We start from the raw sequence: 18,136 nt of genomic DNA, 5'->3' as shown, positions 1-18,136 counted from the left end.
GACAAGCAGAAGTTTCCTCTAACTTAATATTGGGAAGCCCAAAGCCACTCTCTCCAGTTCTGCCACAAACTCCATTCCATTTCTAGCCACTGATTCCATCTCTCTCCCTGACAGCTTTCTGCCTCAGAAAGCTATTGCTAATCTCCTCCAGGCCCACAATCCTCAGATATCTGCACTTCTGGAATTCTGACCCCTTCAGCATCCATGATTTTAATTGTGGAACCATTTGGTGGCTTTGCCTTCATCTCCCTGGGCCCTAAACTCTGGAATTCCCTCCCTAAGCCTCTCCACCCCTCTCCACCTTTTAAGATGCTCCTTAAATCATACCTCCTTGACAAAACTTTTGGTCATCTGCCCCAATACCTTATGTGGCTCTGTGTCAAATTTTGTTTAATATCATTCCTGTGAAGCGCCTTGGAACATTTAATTACATTATAGGAGCAATATGAATACATCTAAATTTCTCTTTTTTGATTCATTCATGGGATGTGGGCATCGCTGACAAGGCCAGCATTTATTACCCATCCCTAATTGGCCTTGAGAAGGTGAACAGCTGCAGTCTGTTCATCCATCTGAGTTTTCCCCTGATTCCCATTGATTTCAATTTTGCTAGGGCTCCTTGATGCTGCACTCCGTCCAAATGCAGTGTACCATATGCAAGATGCACTTCAGCAACTCGCCAAGCCTCCTCTGACAGCACCTTCCAAACCCACAACCTCTACACCTAGAAGGACAAGGGCAGCAGGCCCGTGGAAACACCCCCACCTGCAAGTTCCCTCCAAGTCTCACATCATCCTGACTTGGAAATATGACGCCATTCATTCACTGTTGCTGGGTCAAAAACCTGGAACTCCCTCTCTAACAGCACTGTGGGTTAAAGGCCTGCAACCCGACCCGAACCCGACGGGACCTGACTACATGCGCCTGGTTCGGGTCAGGTTGGGACGCACTTCCGGGTCGGATTGGGCTGGATCGGACACGCTCTATCACCACCTCAGGTAAGTGACTTTAATGTTAATTTATGTTTTGGACTTTAAAGGTCGTTTTGCTGCAGTATTTTAAGCTTGTGCAGGTAAGGAACAAAGTGAAAAACGGAAGGTAAGTTAACTGATGGTCTGGTCGGGTTGGGCGTGGGAAAAAATGGAAGGACTGTAGCCGGGTCGGGCTCGGATGGGGTTCTGTCAGGCTTGAGTCGGGTCTCATTTGCAGACCCGAGCAGGCCTTTACTGTGGGTGTACCAACACCACGTGGACTGCAGCGGTTCAAGAAGGCGGCTCACCATCACCCTTTCGAGGGCAAGTAATGATGGGTAACAAATGCTGGCCTTGCCAACGATGTCAGGAATGAATGAAGTAAACTTTTCCCATGAGAAATATTATGAAATCAGCTGCACTAGAACACCCATCAGGAAGATGAACATGTGAAGCATCGCTTAAAGTGACTAAAGTGACATGTTCTTTGAGTCATCCAAGGATGGGAACTGAAGTATGTATTTCTCCAGATTTAATTTTTATTTTACATTTTAACTGGCCTTTAAGCATTCTCTGCTTTAGGGTATTGCATCATAGTACTTAACTCCAACACATCAAAATGAGCTGCTGGTCTAGTCTGAGCGCCCAATCAGTTCAGCTGGCCAATCAAGCTTCACAATTGCTCTGTCTCTTTAGATGTAAAATCATCTTTCTGTGATGACCCAGCATGATTAACTGGGATGGGAGTAACACTCTCTAAATAGGATTATTGATTTAAAGTTATTCCAGACCTACTCTGCTTAATAACTCCTCAGATACTGAAGTAGTCGTTGTCCATATGTATCAAGTCCTGGGTAACATTCAGGCTTGGACTGGTAAATGGCAAGTGACATTCACGCCAGGCAATGACTAAATCCAATAAGGGAGAATCAAACCATCTCCCCATGACATTCAACAGCATTTCCATCACTGAATGACCCACGATCAACATCCTGGGAGTTGCCATTGACCAGAAACTGAATTGGAGGAGAGAGGGGGGAGGGGTGGGAAAGGAGGAGAGAGGGGGGAGGGGTGGGAAAGGAGGAGAGAGGGGGGAGGGGTGGGAAAGGAGGAGAGAGGGGGGAGGGGTGGGAAAGGAGGAGAGAGGGGGGAGGGGTGGGAAAGGAGGAGAGAGGGGGGAGGGGTGGGAAAGGAGGAGAGGGAGGGGAAAGGAGGAGAGGGAGGGGGGGGGGAAAGGAGGAGGTGTGGGAATAGAGGGTGAGGGTGGATGAAGAGGTGGAGAGGGTGAGGGGGGGTGGAGAGAGTGAAGGGGAGGAAGAGGGGGATAGGAGGAGGGGGAAAAGCGAAGAAGGGGGAGAGTTGGGGGTGGAAGAGAGGGGGAGGGGGAGTAGGAGGGGAGAGGAGGAGGGGGTAAAGAGAAGGGAGAGTTGGGGGTGGAGGAGGGGGAAAAAAGGGAGAGTTGGGGGTGGAAGAGGGGGAGAGGAGGAGGTGGCAAGAGAAGGAGAGGGAGAGGAAAGAAAGAGGGGGAAAGGGGAGGAAAGGAAGGGAGAGGGGGAGAGAAAGAAAGAGTGGGGAGGAGAGAAAGAAGAGGGGGACGGGGAAAAGTGAGGGGGACATCAAGACCACTCCTGACAGATGGATGTGATTCCAGAATACTCTGTATTGCTACATCATGTGTGCAGGCAGAGGCTGACTACTTATGCAAGCAAAAACAATGCCTGGTATGTCACTAAATCAGTTTTCAGTATAGTGATGCGTAAGTAAGTCAATCAATTTGTCTTCTCATTTAAAGCTTCTTCACAAAAATGCACATTTGTTGTTTTTATTAGAGGTATATTTTACATGCGTTTTACCTTGCGAAATTTGCTCACCCCCGCCCCCCCAGACCAGACTGGACTGCAGCAGCTCAAGAAGGCAACGCAGGCAACTCGAGGGCAATTATGGATGGGCAGCAAATGCTGGCCTTGCCAGTGATGCCCACACTGCTTTAAAGAATAAATTGACTTCGATTTTTTTTATTTAATAGCCACGCAAACCTGACTCCCAAATTTTAAATTCTGCTCTAATCTTAATACATAAATTCTGCTCTTAATCTTAATGGGGCGTTACTGCAGAACGTGAGATAAGAACTAATCAGCATGCATCATGAAGTAAAGACCTGCTCGGGTCTGCAAATGGGACCCAACCCCAGCCCGACAGAGCCCCATCCGACCCCGAACCCGACAGGGCCCCATCCGAACCCGGCCCCATCCAGCTCCGGTCCCGGACCCGGCCTGAGTCCTTCCATTTTTGTGTCTTTTTCATAGAAGGTTTATTCAACAGCATAGGTACCTCACTAGAGACTACTTATAAAAATGGCTTACTCCATCTATTTTACATGACAATACAACTCTCCTTAGTGATCTCCATGTGTTGTCATCGCCAAACCTAAAGCAAGTAGTAATTTTATATTCTTCAAGCTTGCTTCCATCCTCATTAGTGAATCAAAGTAACATTTTAACCAATCTGTCCCATATACTGTTCAAGTGCAAGCACTGTCTAGCACTACACAGTTATAGTCTATGACTAATATGTTCACCACAGGACTAAAAGTCCTTGTGACCAGTACCATTTGTTCTGATTCTTCAGTATTTTCATCCTCTTCCTGAGAATTCTGTGTTGTGTCATTTTGAGGACCCTGTCTCTTCTCTTTGGGCAGTTCACCATATAATAATACTTCAAGCTCATCTATTATTTATTCCTTGGGCATTCCTGGGATTCGTTTGCCTATTGTTGCTGTTACAATTCTGTCTTCTGCTATAATAGCCAGATCTGCTAAAGGTGATTTCATTCTCATTCTGCTGGTCTTTAATCCTTTCATTGTATTGATACCTGCATCCAGTATCTGGACCATTTTAAAATCTGGCAATCATTGAATCCTCTATTCTTTGTCATCTCAGAATGCCACATTTGTTCTATGAAGGCTAAAGGAAATGACTGTTTCCCCAGGAATATTTTTTCAAGGCAGCAACATCTGATCCAACAGGGCTCCTTCTCTGAGAACTGAACATCAGTGAGAACCAGGAGCCTGTCAATATATGAGACACCTTAGCACAATCAAGCAAGTTAAACACTAGTACTAATCCAGGGGATCGCAAAATTGAATTTTTTGTCAATCTTTTATACAATCTGTTAAAACCCTGATCTATTCCTCCATGGAATGACCATCTGTTTTCTGAAATCTATCAAAGTCTGACCATGCCTCATAGGCACTTAACAGATCATCTTTCTTGTAAATTTCATCAAAAAACCAATAGGTCCAAACCTCCATTATCCAACTGATGGGCATCCAGCTCACAAAATATTTTTACTTTTTATTTTACTACTTGTAGGAAACAACAATGCCAAGGCCATACCTAGTTTCCTCTTTGTGGATGCAACTTATGCCCATATATTCACTTAATTCTTCCACTGATCGTATGGTTCAGACTCCAAGAACATCGAAGGGTAATTACACCCTGACAACTCTCACTTGTTTTCTGCCATTTTTCACAATGGCTACTAGGATTATTTTTTTCTTCGCTTCCAACCTTAACCTTTAGGAAACCATCCTCTGCTGCCATATTCTATTCCAGAAAGCTAGTTCGTGAAAGATAGCACTGAGGCAATCTATACACACTTTGATATTTATTTAGAGTTACACATTATAAGCATACACCTCCTAATGCAACAACCATAGTTTTAGTCTATTTTATAGGACTCAAATGATTCCCCGGATAATGCCACCATCTGCAGACAATTCAGCACAATTAATATACGAACTAGGAGCAACAGTAGGCTATTCGGCCCCTCTAGCCTGCACCACCATTCTATAAGATAGAATCATAGCGTTATACAGCACTGAAAAAGGCTCTTCATCCCATCGTGTCCGTGCCAGCCATCAAGCACCTATCTATTTTAATCCCATTTTCCAGCACTTTCCTCAAATCGCCTATAAACCTCCTGCCCCTTAACTAAAATCTATGCCCCATGGTTATTGACACCTCCGCTAAGGGGAAAAGTTTCTTCCTATCTACCCTATCTATGCCCCTCATAATTTTGTATACTCTCAATCAGGTGCCCCCCCTCAGCCTTCTCTGCTCTAAGGAAAACAACCCTAGCCTATCCAATGTTTCTTCATAGCTGAAATGCTGAAGCCCAGGAAACATCCTGGTGAACCTCCGCGACACACCCTCCAGTGCATCCTTTCTGTCGTGTGGATCTTAGCTGATCTGTTTGTGGATTCAACTCCCCTTTCTTGCCTACCTCCAATACCCTTTGACTCCCTTGATTGTCAAGTATCTGACTAACTTTGCCTTAAGGACATTCAGTGACCCTGCCTCCACTGCTCTCTGGGGAAGAGAGTTCCACAGACTCTCAACCCTCAGAGAAAAATTTCTCCTCATCTCGGTCTTAAATGGGAGACTCCTTATTTTTAAACTGTTCCCCCTAGTTTTAGTCTCTCTCACAAGGGGAAACATCCTTTCAACATCCACCCTGTCAAGTCCCCTCAGGATCTGATGTTTCAATAAGATCACCTCTCATCCAATTAACAGGTGAGACAGGACATGTCCAGAGATGGTGGTGGCAGAGTAAGGGGACATTGGCTGAAAGGTACAATTCTGAGAGTATGACTGTGACAGGCTGTTGCCTTAACTGATCTATGGGACAGCTCTGCCAATTTTGGCACAAGTCCCTAGATGTTAGTGAGGAGGAATTTGCAGGTGAACTGGGCAGGGAGTGCCTTTGTCATATCTGATGCTGAGGCCAATACTAGGTAGTCTGTCCTGTTTTATTATTCTTCAACATTTCTGTAGCGATTAACAATTTGATGTAAACTGACTGGCTTGCTCGTCCATTTCAGAGAGCAGTTAAGAGTCAACCACGTTGCTATGGGTCTGGATGGCAGACTTCCTTCCATAAAGGGCATGAGTGAACCAGATGGGTTTTTATGACAATCTGGTAGTTTTATGGTCACCAATACTGATTTATTTTACAACTTTATTTTTTAATTAATTGAATTTAAATTCCTCCAGCTGTCGGGTGGGATTTGAACTCCTGTCTCTGGATTACAAGTCCGGTAAAATTGCCATTGTGCTGCTGTTATCCTGTTGTGTTGTTGTTTAAGACTTTATAAGTAAGTGGTTTATTGAAACCAGTGAAAGCTTTGCATGATCCTGAAAAAAATGAGTAATACAAAATCTTGTTGCTACCTATTCACAAAGCGTTCATCCTAGACCTGCAACTGAGAGTTTGCTTTTTTTTGTTTTGGCTGGGGCTCCTGGCATCCAGCTGATTTACAATGCTTTTCAGGTTTTTTGCACATTCGTGCATGGAAAGTACATAAAACAAATCTATTTCTTCAAAAAACTTAGGCTGCATTCTCTAGTTTCATAAGGGTGCATATGAACATAAAAATTCATGTAAAAATTTACAATAAAAAATTATGTAAATTGGTGATAGCTGATCATTTTTGGATAAACCACAGCTCATTCTTTGTTCTCTTTAACCAATTATTGTCAGTAAAATCAATTATGGCAACCTCAAATGTATTTTATGCAACCCCTACACAAATCTGTTTAATTTCCTGAAACTGGTGCTCCATATCACATTGCATATATTGTAAAATTAAAGATTGCCATTTTTTAAAAAAGTGCCCTCATTTTATTCTTAAGCTGGTGAAGCAATTCCCTATAGCCTGGCCTCCGAGCCTGCCCCCCGCTGAGCCTGCCTCCCCCCACCCCAGCCCCGCACCTGCATCTACACCTCCCCCCCCCCGCACCTGCATCTGCACCTCCCCCCCCCCCCCCGCATCTACACCTTCCCCCCACCCCCCGCACAAACCTGCATCTACACCTTTCTCTTTTTCCCCCCCCACCCCAAACCTGCATCTACACCCTTCCCCCCCCACCACAAACCTGCATCTACACCCTTCCCCCCCCCCCCAGACCTGCATCTACACCTTCCCCCCCCCCCCCCCCCCACAAACCTACATCTACACCTGCCCCCGCCCCCGCCAAACCTGCATCTACACCTCCCCCCACCCCCCTGCAACAAACCTGCATCTACACCTTCCCCCCCCCCCCCCAAACCTGCATCTACACCTTGCCCCCCCCAATACCTGCATCTACACCTTGCCCCCCCCCAATACCTGCATCTACACCTTGCCCCCCCAATACCTGCATCTACACCTTGCCCCCCCATACCTGCATCTACACCTTGCCCCCCCATACCTGCATCTACACCTTGCCCCCCCATACCTGCATCTACACCTTGCCCCCCCATACCTGCATCTACACCTTGCCCCCCCCATACCTGCATCTACACCTTCCCTCCCCCACCCCACAAACCTGCATCTACACCTTCTCCCCCCCCCGCCCCACCCCACAAACCTGCATCTACACCCTCCTCCCCCCGCCCCCCCCAATCTGCATCTACACCTTCCCCCCCCCCCCCAAATCTGCATCTACACCTTCCCCCCCCCCCCCCAAATCTGCATCTACACCTTGCCCCCCCCCCATACCTGCATCTACACCTTGCCCCCCCCATACCTGCATCTACACCTTGCCCCCCCCCCCATACCTGCATCTACACCTTGCCTCCCCCATACCTGCATCTACACCTTCCCCCGCGCCCCCCCCACAAACCTGCATCTACCTGGATTGTGGAATTTTTGTCCTGATGGACATGGTCTTGTTACTGTGTCCATTACCTGGGAAGTGGGGTGATGCTGTTTGAAAGTGCACAGCTGCTTTCTGCTGAACCTGCCTGTAATCCCCTTCGTGGGGTAACATGAAGTGTTACTTTGACATTAAAGTTTTGTCTAAACTTTTCCTTGCATTCACCACGTTGTCTGATTCTACAGTAAACCATGTCAAATTGAGGAATACAGATCCATTAGAAGTCAGTCTTGTTTCACATAATCCTGTAGGTAAAAACATTATAAGTGTAATACTGCATTTTGACATACTTCATACACTCTTGCTATTTATAATTGATGGCTTCACATGAATTGTGATGTAGCTAGGCAGCCTCACGCATTCTCTTCTGCTGTAACCTATGCAGCACCAGTTGGGACACAATAACCATGCTGCTCATTTTGCAAAAGGCTTTGGGCTGTTGTACTTTGCACAGCATTTATTCAGAATCACGTGTTTGATGTTTAAAATTGTGTTATGTTTTGGCAACCATTTAATTGAATATCAAATTGCATCCATGAAAAGGGTTTAAATCTTAGTTCATGTATTGTTCAGGATAAAATTGAAAGATGATCACACCTGTCCAATCTCCATATATCTGTTGGCCACTCCCAGTTGGATATCGCTGATCATTTGCAATGATGAATGTTGAGGATGCTGTCATAAGATTTATAAAGGTTGCATAAGCGATCATTTGTATTTATTCTAAGATATCATGCACTGTGATCATGAACCTCAGCCCTGCCATTATCTCTCTCCAACTGTTGAATGGAATCTAGACACAGATCGTACTCTGCAGAAGTTGGTCAGAGCACTGTAAACAATTTGACTCCCTTAACAAATGTGTTCATATTCTGAAGCAGTCAGAGACATTGTCTTTCCTGGGATGAAGAGGGGTCTACTTGGTGTTTCCCCATCAACTAATTGGCATCTTGAAAAGAACTTCCTTAACAAGAAGGAGGTAAATTATTGAGGAACTGACCAAGGAGGCTTTGCTGGACCAAATTTGCAAAGGTATTCAATGTTCAGTTTGCCCAAAGTCTCGATGTAATGACCTACTGAGGTTACTGATCCTGCATCAGAATGCTTCTTCCAGATCCCATACTACAAACAGCAACTTTCATAGGGCATTTTGGACTCCAGTCCCAATGGGCTCCATTTATTTGTATCTGGGCTGACTTAGAAAGAATTGCATTTATATACTTTTTGAAGTTCAGTCATTGTTGTTCTATGGGCAAATGCTGCATCCAGTTTGCACACACAGGTCCCACAACATGATGAGATGAATGACCAGCTAATCTCTTTTGCTGGTGTTGGTTAGAGAATGAATGTTGTCCAGGACACAGGAAGAACTTTTTTTTCATAAAAGATCCCATGGCACATTTATGAAAGATGGCACTTCAGACAACAGAGCACTGCCTTGGTGTGTGTGGAAGTATCAGCCAGGAGTATGTGCTCAATGTCTGGAATGAGTCTTAAACCTAGAATCTTCTGGCCCAAAGGTGACTGTGCTGGCACTTGGCATAATGGTAGCTATGCTGTTAAGAGATCTGATGGCTTCAATTTGGCTTCAGGTCAAAATTAACTGACAATTGCATAGATCCTTGGGATCTTATAGGGAGTAAGAAACCACATACACCAACCTTGTCTACAATGTTGTGACACCTCAACTTGTGTAAGTTGAGCTTGTTTATCCTGAACCAAAGTATGCTCAATTATTATAATATGTAGATGATGTATATGAGTGAAAGGACAAAGAAAATGCTGAAAGGAGGATTAACTAGCTTATCTACTTTTTGTAAACATTGCTGTAATGCAGCATTCTGTCTGCTTTATTAACAGTGGAATGGGGAAGGATGAGACTGGCCATAATTTTAAAGCTATATCTTAGCCATCCTTATAAAAGTTTACTTAACTCTGACATTAAGTAGTTAAATTATTCAGTTATTAAAATGTTAACACTTAGGCTGCTTGTTGTTGAAATTTAGGTGGTAGTCACGGATGTCAAAGGTCAACAGTTGATAAATCATTTTCACGAGGTTGGAGTCGTGATCAACCTGGACAAGTGCAAATGAGGCAGCGAAGTGCTACCACTGCAGGTTCCCCAGGAACAGAAAAGGCAAGAAGTATAGTACGACAAAAAACTATAGGTAGGTAAAACTGAAATATTAATCAACAGGAATTTTCAAACTTGTTCAGTGTTAGCAAACATTTTTGAACTGGCACAAGTGTATCCTTAATTGAGAAGTTTAATCTGCTAATGGAATACTACGATCTAACTTCCTATTTATATGATTTTATTTTTGTTTTTGACTTTCATTTTGATATCATGGTTGAATGGGATTGAGTCATCAAGTTTCTTGCAACTTGCTGAAATAATGTTAATTATTTCATGTCCTTTGCAACTGCAGATACTTTTAAAATTGGAGCATTTAACATAAATCTCTTGCGCGAAGATATAATTTTTGACACACGCCTTCAGTTCCAAGCTAAGCTTCTTTCCACAGATTGCTTATCCTTTTATGATGTTTTTCCAAGATCTAAAGATATGTATTTTTAGTACAGCATGTTGCATTTGTTCAGTTTACAAAATAATAGTTGTTTTGAACTTCGTATTGCAGTCCTGCCTTAACTTCTATAAACTCTCCCACTCAGTCAATCCTGCCATCTCACGGAGCCCCTCTTCCCATGACCGTAATCACAATCAGGATATATGTGATCAATTCCTTCTATCCCTCACCACTCATAATCTTCTTCCTTCCTTCTTCCTGTTCCGCTGACTTCTGTGTTCACTCCTAGAAAAATCTCTTCCCCAACCAACATTCACATGCAGCAACACTTTCAAACTCTCAACTGTCTAGCCTTTGGCCCTCTGTTTTCCACAATACTACTTCAGCAATTAATCTGCTCAGTCACACCCTCACCTCTGCCTTTAATGACCTTGGCCCCATTAAACCCACATGGTCATTCCTTCTAGTATGGCCCCATCTTTGTACACTTGAGTCCAAAGGGCACAGACTTGATTGGCCAGACCAGCTGTCCACCATATGCATTCATTACCAGATCTTATTGAACAACATCAAGAACTGGTTGCTGTTCTCTGCCAAAACTGCTCAAGGATCATCCTGGAATGCACAGATAACCCCTGGCTTTTCTCTACAACCAATCCTCTGGTTAAACCTCTTTCCCCTTTACGTTCCATCCTCGCCTCCAACAAGAGGTACAAGGAACTGATGGGCTTCTTTGTCATTAAAATTGAGACCATATGTTCCACTGCCTCTGCTGCACCCCTTCCTTTCCCTAGCTCACCAAGCCAAAGTTCACCCCTGTCCTCGACCTTTTCCCATCTACCCTCATGCCCTAAGCTCAGCTGTTCATGCAACCCTCCTATCCTCTTGATCCTATTCCAACGAAACCACTAACCATCTGGGTTCCTTTTTTGGCCCCCATGCTAGCTAATATCATAAACAGTTCCCTTTCCTCGGGTACTATCCTCCGGCATTCAAATCTGTCATCATCACTTCCCTGTTCACAAAGCCCAGCAATATCCCCTCTGTTCTTAAACTACCATCCCATTCCCTAACCTTGCTCTGCTCTTAACTTGAATATGTTGTCACCTCCCAAAAGCACATCTTTCCCATGCCTCCATGTTTGAACCTGTCCAATCAGGTTTCTGCTGCAGACACTGTACTGAAATGGCTCTAATCAAAGTCATAAATGGCATCCTCTGTTTTGTAGTATCTGTTCTTGATGCAGTTGATGACACCATCCTTCTACAGTGCCTCTCCTCCTTTGTCCAGGTGTATGAGACTTCCTTTTCCTGGTTCCTCTCTTGCCTATCCAGCCATAGGCTAAGCATCTCCTGAAATGGGTTTTCTTCCCAGCCCTGCACCATTATTCCTGAAGTTTCCCAAGGATTGATCCTTGGCCCCTTCCTATTGCCCATCTACGTGCTACCCCTCAGTGACATCATCTAAAGACTTAACGTCTGGTTCCATATATACGCTAACAACATCCAGCTGTATCTCAACACCATCTCCTTGGACCTCTCTACAGCTTCTGTGTTGTAAGACTGTGTGCCCAATATTCACTTTTGAATAATCCTCCAATTAAACACTGGGGAGACCAAAGCACTTGCAAACTGCATTCTCTCATTACCAATTCCATCCACCTCCCAGACTTCTGTCTGTCTGAAGCTGAATTGGACTGTGTCTGAGCTGGATCTCTGACCCCATTTCCACTTCTTCACAAAAACCACCTGCTTCCACACATTATATAGTAAATAATATTACATAGTATTTACCCCACAGAAACATGGTCATGATGGTGTTTATGTTCCACATGAACCTCCTCCCACCCTTCTCCATCTAATCATCTGATCATCTAATAGGCTAATCCATCAGCCTATTCTTCCATTCCTTTCTCCCGCGTGTTTATCTGGCTTCCCCTTAAATGCATCTATGCTCGTCACCTTAACAACTTCTTGTGGTAGGGCATTCCAAATTCTAACTACTCTATAAAGAGGGTTCTCCTTAATTCCCAGTTGAATTTGTTAGTGACTTCTTTATATTTATGGTCCCTAGTTATGTTCTCGCCCGCCAAAGGAAACATCATCTCTACATCTACCCTGTCAAACCATATCATCTTAAGGACCTCTATCAGGTCATCCCTCAGTCTTTGCTTTTCTTTTGGGCCTCCTTATCTCGAGAGACAATGGATACGCGCCTGGAGGTGGTCAGTGGTTTGTGAAGCAGCGCCTGGAGTGGCTATAAAGGCCAATTCTGGAGTGACAGGCTCTTCCACAGGTGCTGCAGAGAAATTTGTTTGTTGGGGCTGTTGCACAGTTGGCTCTCCCCTTGCGCCTCTGTCTTTTTTCCTGCCAACTACTAAGTCTCTTCGACTCGCCACAATTTAGCCCTGTCTTTATGGCTGCCCGCCAGCTCTGGCGAATGCTGGCAACTGACTCCCACGACTTGTGATCAATGTCACACGATTTCATGTCGCGTTTGCAGACGTCTTTATAACGGAGACATGGACGGCCGGTGGGTCTGATACCAGTGGCGAGCTCGCTGTACAATGTGTCTTTGGGGATCCTGCCATCTTCCATGCGGCTCACATGGCCAAGCCATCTCAAGCGCCGCTGACTCAGTAGTGTGTATAAGCTGGGGATGTTGGCCGCTTCAAGGACTTCTGTGTTGGAGATATAGTCCTGCCACCTGATGCCAAGTATTCTCCGAAGGCAGCGAAGATGGAATGAATTGAGACGTCGCTCTTGGCTGGCATACGTTGTCCAGGCCTCGCTGCCGTAGAGCAAGGTACTGAGGACACAGGCCTGATACACTCGGACTTTTGTGTTCCGTGTCAGTGCGCCATTTTCCCACACTCTGTTGGCCAGTCTGAACATAGCAGTGGAAGCCTTACCCATGCGCTTGTTGATTTCTGCATCTAGAGACAGGTTACTGGTGATAGTTGAGCCTAGGTAGGTGAACTCTTGAACCACTTCCAGAGCGTGGTCGCCAATATTGATGGATGGAGCATTTCTGACATCCTGCCCCATGATGTTCGTTTTCTTGAGGCTGATGGTTAGGCCAAATTCATTGCAGGCAGACGCAAACCTGTCGATGAGACTCTGCAGGCATTCTTCAGTGTGAGATGTTAAAGCAGCATCGTCAGCAAAGAGGAGTTCTCTGATGAGGACTTTCCGTACTTTGGACTTCGCTCTTAGACGGGCAAGGTTGAACAACCTGCCCCCTGATCTTGTGTGGAGGAAAATTCCTTCTTCAGAGGATTTGAACGCATGTGAAAGCAGCAGGGAGAAGAAAATCCCAAAAAGTGTGGGTGCGAGAACACAGCCCTGTTTCACACCACTCAGGATAGGAAAGGGCTCTGATGAGGAGCCACCATGTTGAATTGTGCCTTTCATATTGTCATGGAATGAGGTGATGATACTTAGTAGCTTTGGTGGACATCCGATCTTTTCTAGTAGGCTGAAGAGACCACGTCTGCTGACGAGGTCAAAGGCTTTGGTGAGATCAATGAAAGCAATGTAGAGGGGCATCTGTTGTTCACGGCATTTCTCCTGTATCTGACGAAGGGAGAACAGCATGTCAATAGTCGATCTCTCTGCACGAAAGCCACACTGTGCCTCAGGGTAGACGCGCTCGGCCAGCTTCTGGAGCCTGTTCAGAGCGACTCGAGCAAAGACTTTCCCCACTATGCTGAGCAGGGAGATTCCACGGTAGTTGTTGCAGTCACCGCGGTCACCTTTGTTTTTATAGAGGGTGATGATGTTGGCATCGCGCATGTCCTGGGGTACTGCTCCCTCGTCCCAGCACAGGCATAGCAGTTCATGTAGTGCTGAGAGTATAGCAGGCTTGGCACTCTTGATTATTTCAGGGGTAATGCTGTCCTTCCCAGGGGCTTTTCCGCTGGCTAGGGAATCAATGGCATCACTGAGTTCCGATTTGGTTGGCTGTATGTCCAGCTCATCCATGACTGGTAGAGGCTGGGCTGCATTGAGGGCAGTCTCAGTGACAGCATTCTCCCTGGAGTACAGTTCTAGGTAGTGCTCAACCCAGCGGTCCATCTGTTTGCGTTGGTCAGTGATTATTGGTCAGTGATTGCGTTGGTCAGTCTTTGCTTTACCAGGGGAAAAAGCCCCAGTCTGTTCAGTCTTTCCTGATGGGTATAATCCCTCAGTTTTGTTATGCTAGTAAAACTTATTTCTACCTTCCGTTCACAGTTCCTCCATGTGTGAACTAACCATGTTTAATGCCACTTCTCTACTTTTCAATTCTATCCCTCTAGAAATTAACCTAGTGCTTTCTTTGTTTCTTTTATGACCATGTTAACCTGAGGCACGACTTTGAGATTTGTGTATCTGTACCCTTAGATCCCACTGCTTCTTTGCCCCATTTAGACACTTAGTTTCTAAAGGAATGTGTAGCCTCCTTATTCTATGTACCACTGTAACATTGCGAGTCTCTACCATTGCAACAGCCTATCTGTTGCTGAAACCGTCATCCAAGGTTTTGTTACCTTCAGACTATACTATTCCAGTGCCCTCCTGGCCAGCCTTTTATCTACACCCTCCATAAATCTGAGGTCATCCAAAACCCTGCTGCCCGTATCTTAACTTTTCAAGTCTTGTTATCACCCCTGTGCTCAGTAACCTACATTGGATCCTGGCCACCAATGCTTTGATTTTAAAATTCTTATTCTTGTGTTCAAATCCCCTCATAGCCTTTCCTCTCTCAATCTTTCTAACCTCCTCCTGTCCTGCAGCTCTCTGAGAACTCTGTGTGCCTCTTGTGCATCCTCCACTTCCTTCACCCCACCATTGACAGATGTGCCATGAGCCTAGGCCCCAAGGTCTGCAATTTGCCCCCCCCCCACCAAAATCTCTCCACTACTCTGTCCTTTAAGTCACTTCTTAAAACCTACCTCATCCAAGTTTTTAGTCATCCATCCTAATATCTGTGGCTCTGTGTCAATTTTTGTCTGATTACATTCCTGTGAAGTGCCTTGGGATGCTTTACTAAATTAAAAGTGCTATATCAATGCAAATTGTTTTTAGGTTTTCTTAGTTATACAATAACTAAGTGAATTGACAAGACTGCTACTTCTACATAGACCAAGTTTGCTGTCTACTGCTGCTACTACTTCTGACTGCTCAGGGTTTTCACACATGGAACAAAGATGTCACTTCTTTCTGTTGGGCGTTGCTTAAGTAGTTTGAATTAGGGATAATGGCATCTCATAATAGCAAGGAATGCCTGTGGTTATAAACAGATATGATCTTCATGCAATTAACCTAGAGGTTTGTGGCTTTAATTAGTTTGGCATTTAGCTTAAAAGATTTTATGGCAATATTATCTGGGAAACTCGATGAATAGTAGATTGGGTGGTGGTTAGCTCTGCTCGTTCATTAGAAGCCTTTTCCCAGCAATCGGTTTAACAGCTGAATTCCATCTTGTGTGACCATCTTTCAAGCTGAAACTACATTTTAGGTTGTTCTCCCTACAAACCTCGAATTCACCCTTCAAGAATTTGCAGGCCACTGTTCCTACATCTTCCCAAATTTCACAACTTTAGTATATTCCCACATCCCATCGTGAATATTTAAATAAAGAAGAAAGGCAATTGACTTGCCCAGTTTTTTCTTTGTTTGACACGTGTGCCCAACTAATTACTTTGGGTCATGCATAAATGCAGATTTTCCAGTTAAGAGAATTGGTAATCGGTTTTTAGTCAAATGTAGTGGTACAGGTCATAGGGCTTTATGTGCTGCAAAAGAAGACCAAATGTGGCAGTGCTTACCTACCATGTCCTATTTTTACATGCTCGGAAAATGACTTTCCAAGAACAAATCAAGTTTGACTTTAATGCTACAGTGTGATAGGAGTATGCCAAAAAACAAAGACCTTGCTTGATAGATAATTCATCTCCATGTGAAAGTATCCAGTGGTTGGCATCCTTCCATCGAGAAAAGATGATGGACATGTAGCAAACAATTCCTTTAGGTGGTGTCTCTTCTCTTGGTCTACCTTTGCTGATGGCTGTGAAGGCCAATCCTTGAGAGGCAGGTTCCGCCACACATTCCGCTTGTGAGCATATGAAATAGGAGCAGGAGTAGGCCACTTTGCTGCTAAGTGATGCTGTGAGTTGTTGGGTTTTGATGTTGGCACCTGTTGCCAAGCTGCTGTAGCAACTGGTCGTCTTGGTAGTCCACGCCATTCCACAGGATGTGTCACCATTTCCCTCTTTCGCCAGCTTGTGACTCCCTGGTGCAATAGTCGACATTTAGGGCCCTCATGTCACACTTGCAAGGATTCCTGAAGCTGAGCTTTGGGCTCCCCACTGGTCGTCTGGCCCTGGCTACCTTACCATGCAGAAGGTCCTTGGGTATGTGACTGTCTTCCATCCTGTGGACGTGTCCGATCCACCAAAGTTTGATTAGTGCCAACACACTTGGGAGTTCTGCCTTTGAGAAGACTGCCGCATTTGTGATCTTTGTCTTGCCAGAATATACCACAGACAGCGAAGATGGAAATTATTGAGCCGCTTTTCCTGGTAGCAGTGTTGACCATGTTTGACAGCTATGCAACAAAGTGTTGAGAACACAAGCCTTATAAACCATCAACATCCAATAAGCTGTTGATATCCTGCAAAGCGGTCCATTCTAGAAAGCAGTTGATTGTCTCTTAGGCACTTAGCTACATCATTTGTGGGAACAGTGTATAGTGTTTACTTGTACAATTAAAAGCATTTTTTTTTAAGTCTGCATTTGCTAGTGAGAAAAGTCTCTATTCAGTGTATTTGCACCTCGTGAGTGGGATGGGATTTTGAATAAACAATCTGTTTACTTCACATTAACCAACATCCCTAATACTTTTGTCACAAAATTTAAAAATCCACTACCACATACAGTGCAACATGAGGATAAAATCCTTAAGATTTTCTTTGTGCAAAACCTTTTAAAATGAGTGCATGGCATTTATGTAATGGTGACTAGAATTTATTAGCATCAAAATTATCACATTTTAGGCATGTGTTGACTGAACATGATTTTGATGTCTACTGCACAAAAAATGTGATAATCCAATTAAAATTGCCCATTTAATGCATTTTAAACAGATTATCTGAGGTCCTAGCTCATGGTATGTTTACAGAATTGACTTCAATTGTATGTCTGTAGTTTACTTTTGTTGTCCTAGTTTTTGTCTTTGTGAAAGCACTTTCTCATTATTATTCTTTGCTTTGATTCCCTCTTCTCCATTTTAATTTTTTGTTAAAGCCATCAGAAGCCAATCCATTGCTGATTGTGTTTGTTCATCGGCCTCTATGCACAATGTTAAAAGTGCATCTGTTCTCCATTCTTCTTCCAATCCTTATCTGCTTGATCTAGTCCTCACCCCCTTTTTTGGTGATCCTCCAGGTAGTTCAGCTCTGCATACTTCCTGTGCCTGTTTACCATTTGTCTTGTTGCATGCTTGGCTAGTCTAACTGCATAACAAATAATGGGACTTGTAAAATGGAAAAGCTTAGTTTTTTGCTAAGTTAATTAGTGCTAGAAATTGGGAAACAAATTACAGGATAAATATTGAGTATGTTTTGTGCTACAAATGTGACTTGTATAATTAGTCAGCCTGTCTTACTGCGTATGTTCTTAGCCATCAACTTATTTGAATATTTAGAAACTGTAAATATTGCAAAATTTAGAAAACCCTGCAAATGTTTGAAATCCAAAACAAAAACAGAAACGGTTGTAAATATATAGGCCAGGCAGCATCTATGGAAAAATGTTTCCGGTAGGGCCCTTCTGAACTGAAAACTAAAAAGTAAACAAGTATGTTAAGAGAATTAGAAAAAATGGAGGATGAGATGTGTGATGTATTTATATATCTCTCCTTTTTTCCAATTCTATTAAAATTACATTCCAGATTGCCT

General features: G+C 44.1%; 1 protein-coding gene across 7 annotated transcripts in view; it reads left to right on the top strand.

Annotated features, from left to right (window-relative positions):
• The window catches only part of ralgapa1 (Ral GTPase activating protein catalytic subunit alpha 1), a 382,583-nt gene that overhangs the window by 110,580 nt on the left and 253,867 nt on the right, over positions 1-18,136 (top strand). For all 7 annotated transcript variants that reach the window (XR_010975714.1, XM_068039277.1, XM_068039282.1 and 4 more), the window contains exon 16: positions 9,676-9,837. Coding sequence is in view for 6 of the 7 variants with exons in the window: in XM_068039277.1 (XP_067895378.1) it covers positions 9,676-9,837 (162 nt within the window). In the remaining variant the exon portion in view is untranslated. The remainder of the gene's footprint in view (positions 1-9,675; positions 9,838-18,136) is intronic.

Source organism: Heterodontus francisci, chromosome 9 (genome assembly GCF_036365525.1).
Source record: "Heterodontus francisci isolate sHetFra1 chromosome 9, sHetFra1.hap1, whole genome shotgun sequence".
NCBI lineage: Eukaryota > Metazoa > Chordata > Chondrichthyes > Heterodontiformes > Heterodontidae > Heterodontus > Heterodontus francisci.
This window is presented reverse-complemented; position numbering and strand designations above follow the sequence as displayed.